This window comes from Primulina eburnea, chromosome 17 (assembly GCF_022965805.1).
Source record: "Primulina eburnea isolate SZY01 chromosome 17, ASM2296580v1, whole genome shotgun sequence".
NCBI lineage: Eukaryota > Viridiplantae > Streptophyta > Magnoliopsida > Lamiales > Gesneriaceae > Primulina > Primulina eburnea.
Genome location: NC_133117.1, coordinates 18,425,464 through 18,428,174, shown reverse-complemented (window position 1 = coordinate 18,428,174; position 2,711 = coordinate 18,425,464). Strand labels below are relative to the sequence as shown.

The 2,711-nt window shown below is 33.8% G+C and overlaps 1 protein-coding gene across 1 annotated transcript; it reads left to right on the top strand.

Moving 5' to 3' along the window:
• The first annotated feature begins 1,169 nt into the window (after positions 1-1,169).
• LOC140818347 (dolichyl-diphosphooligosaccharide--protein glycosyltransferase subunit 4A-like) lies at positions 1,170-1,536 on the top strand. The gene has a single exon (XM_073178281.1). It carries the CDS (start codon positions 1,170-1,172, stop codon positions 1,281-1,283), a length of 114 nt encoding a protein of 37 aa, XP_073034382.1. The 3' UTR covers positions 1,284-1,536.
• Positions 1,537-2,711: the final 1,175 nt, after the last annotated feature.

Sequence of the window (2,711 nt, the reverse complement as noted above, 5' to 3'; positions counted from 1 at the left end):
GAAATTTTTTTGTTGCTAATGTGCAAGCAAGAAAATTCGAATCACTCTTTCTTCTATTTTTATTTTGTTTTGTATTGATGGACTTTTTTTTGGGTCGAAAACTCTCTTTTTAAAATCAAATGACTTTTTTTGTTGAAAATTATTTTTTATTTTATTTTACAATTAATGAGAACCACAATATCAACACGATCAAAAAGCCCCAAAATAAAAGAAACTCAAACACAAGAATTTTGTGACATTAAGCCAGGGAATATTTGAAATTTTAAAGCTTACACGTGAAATAACTTACTTGTCTCAAAACTTTGCTCTGATCACCAAATGATACACAAGGTATCATTACTTGAATCAGAGGAACCTGGGATATGGTACCAAATGATATTAATCTTTTTACGCATGTAAAGCAAACACGAACTTGATGTAGTCACCCCCACAATTCAGTGAATAAAAAGATTTTTTTAGAAACTCTCTCAATATTTGAAATTAGTAATGTGTATTCACCCACGAACAATTGATCTCAAGGGAACTTTCAAAAAATTTGTCTTTGACAATCTTCATGAAGAACAATTGACAAACGCCACAAAGTAATTAAACTTTGATAAGTTTGATTTTAGGAACATACAAAAATGTCGAGAATAGTCAAAGCTTCAATGTATTCTAAAAAGTATTATCAAAGTTATGTTTTTCGTCCAAAATTCAATCCGTATATGTAAAACAAAGTTCCAAAAATAAAAGAAACTCGAAAAATAGGTTTCAGAAATTAATCTGCTTCGCAGCGTGCATCTTGTGTGCATGCTGGTGCGGGCTGGGGCGCACAGGTGCTCGTGGGGTGGCGCCCAGCTGCACGTGCCTTGCTGCCTCAGCAGCTCCTGTGATACAAAACTGCACTGTGGCGCCTCGAAAATGAGCGACAACCCGGAACGATTCCACGAGGTGCTCCCTTGAACTCCTTTGATCACTTGAATGTGCTCGATACTTCATCTTCAATTATGGGAGAACAAAATTTCTTGAAATCTTTTCGGAGTGTTACCACATCACGCCCGATCAAGTTCACATCACTTGTTGAGAATTGCTATACTTTTCCTTTGAATTTTGTATAACCATTTATGAAATCTTCTGATGCTTTCTGAGTATCTACTATGCTGACCTTGTTTTTGCAATCTTTGTTACAGATGATTGATGATAATGATCTGGGCTTCTTTGCCAACTTTCTTGGTATCTTTATATTTGTGCTGGTGATTGCTTATCATTTCGTGATGGCTGATCCGAAATATGAAGGCAACTGAAGAGTTTCTTTCAGTATTTTTTGTAGACCATGCAATAGTACAAGTGTCTGTCATCAGTTCTGGTTTTCCAAGTAACTTCATTGATGAATATACTTTTGATGTAGTTGAACCTTTAGCGGGATCATTTTACCTACTATCAATCCGTGGTTAATCTTATATGACCGCAAGACTGCAATAACGTTTGTGGCCTCTTACACTGTCCTACTTTCCTTTTTCTTCTTTTGGTTATATGATGCTTTCAATTGTTCTTTTACTTCTATCAAGTACAGGTTATTTCCTGTTTATGCCTGTCAATCTGATTTGTATATATATTATAGCACAAGGAGCCAGTACCTATGGTTGAACAGTAACATTTCAAACCAGTCAGAAGATGTCATTGTGTAGTTTCATACTGTTGTTTTTCTTGTTTTATCCTTTATTAAAATATATATATTGAAAAACCGTACCAATATGGATGTTTTCTCGTTGCCAAATTTCACTCCAATATACTTCATAGACGTTCCATCAGTTTCAACTGTTCTTTTCTGCAAAGAACTGATGCATAGCTCCTCCAAGATCTTTGTTATTTTCATCATCTTTCCTCTTCGTCTTTTGTTATCCCCTGTAACTTTTCATCTTCTGTAATAAAACCATGTAAATTTCTGGATTTTGTGCCTTGCCCTCGTCGGGGTTCAGGAAGTTTGAGTCTGCACATGGCTGGAACATTGAGTCTGCAAACAAGGTGATCAAGGTTTCTTTGTTTTCAACTTCAACAAAATTTGACAATGGCTGATTATTATGACTCCAACAAAATCCAGTTTCTGCTATAGAAGATAGGTTTATAGTGTCAGCTATTGTCATCATAGGACAAATTATGACAGTCGGCACCAAACAGTACTGGGGGTAGTTCAAATCTTTCTTAGCCGGCAAAATGATAACAACCTGTTATGTGGTAGTGGAATTATGTAAATTTTTTTGTTCATATTTGATCATTTTAAATCAAAACTTTGTTTCTTGGTTAGAACGTTTACAAAATATAAATACGATAGCGTAAAATTTTTAAATTTTTTGACGAAATTATAGAATATCAAACAAAGTAAACGTATAACATTGAGCGAGTGTCACTGTAAAATTGTTCAAAGAAATTTTAAACCCACGTTTTAATCACCACAAAGAATCTCATCTCCTTCATCACTTCTTGATTTTCGTACACTAGTATTACTTCAGTGGCGTTGCAAATGCTTCAAAAATTGATTATGGATTTTTCTTTTTTAAAGATTTGCAAATTTGTACATTAAAAGTTTATTCACTTTTTTTTAATAATATTTACAGACACTATCTTATTATGATAGTGTTTACAAAAGCTTATTTTTTGCAAAAACTATCTTACTATGGTTGTGTTTACAAGAGTTTATTTTAAGTGTTTTCAAACTTCTGGTCAATGAAACG

What these genes read in the sequence shown, in the direction of transcription:
- LOC140818347 (XM_073178281.1), top strand. Translation starts at nt 1,170, where the DNA reads ATGATTGATGATAATGATCTGGGCTTCTTTGCCAACTTTCTTGGTATC.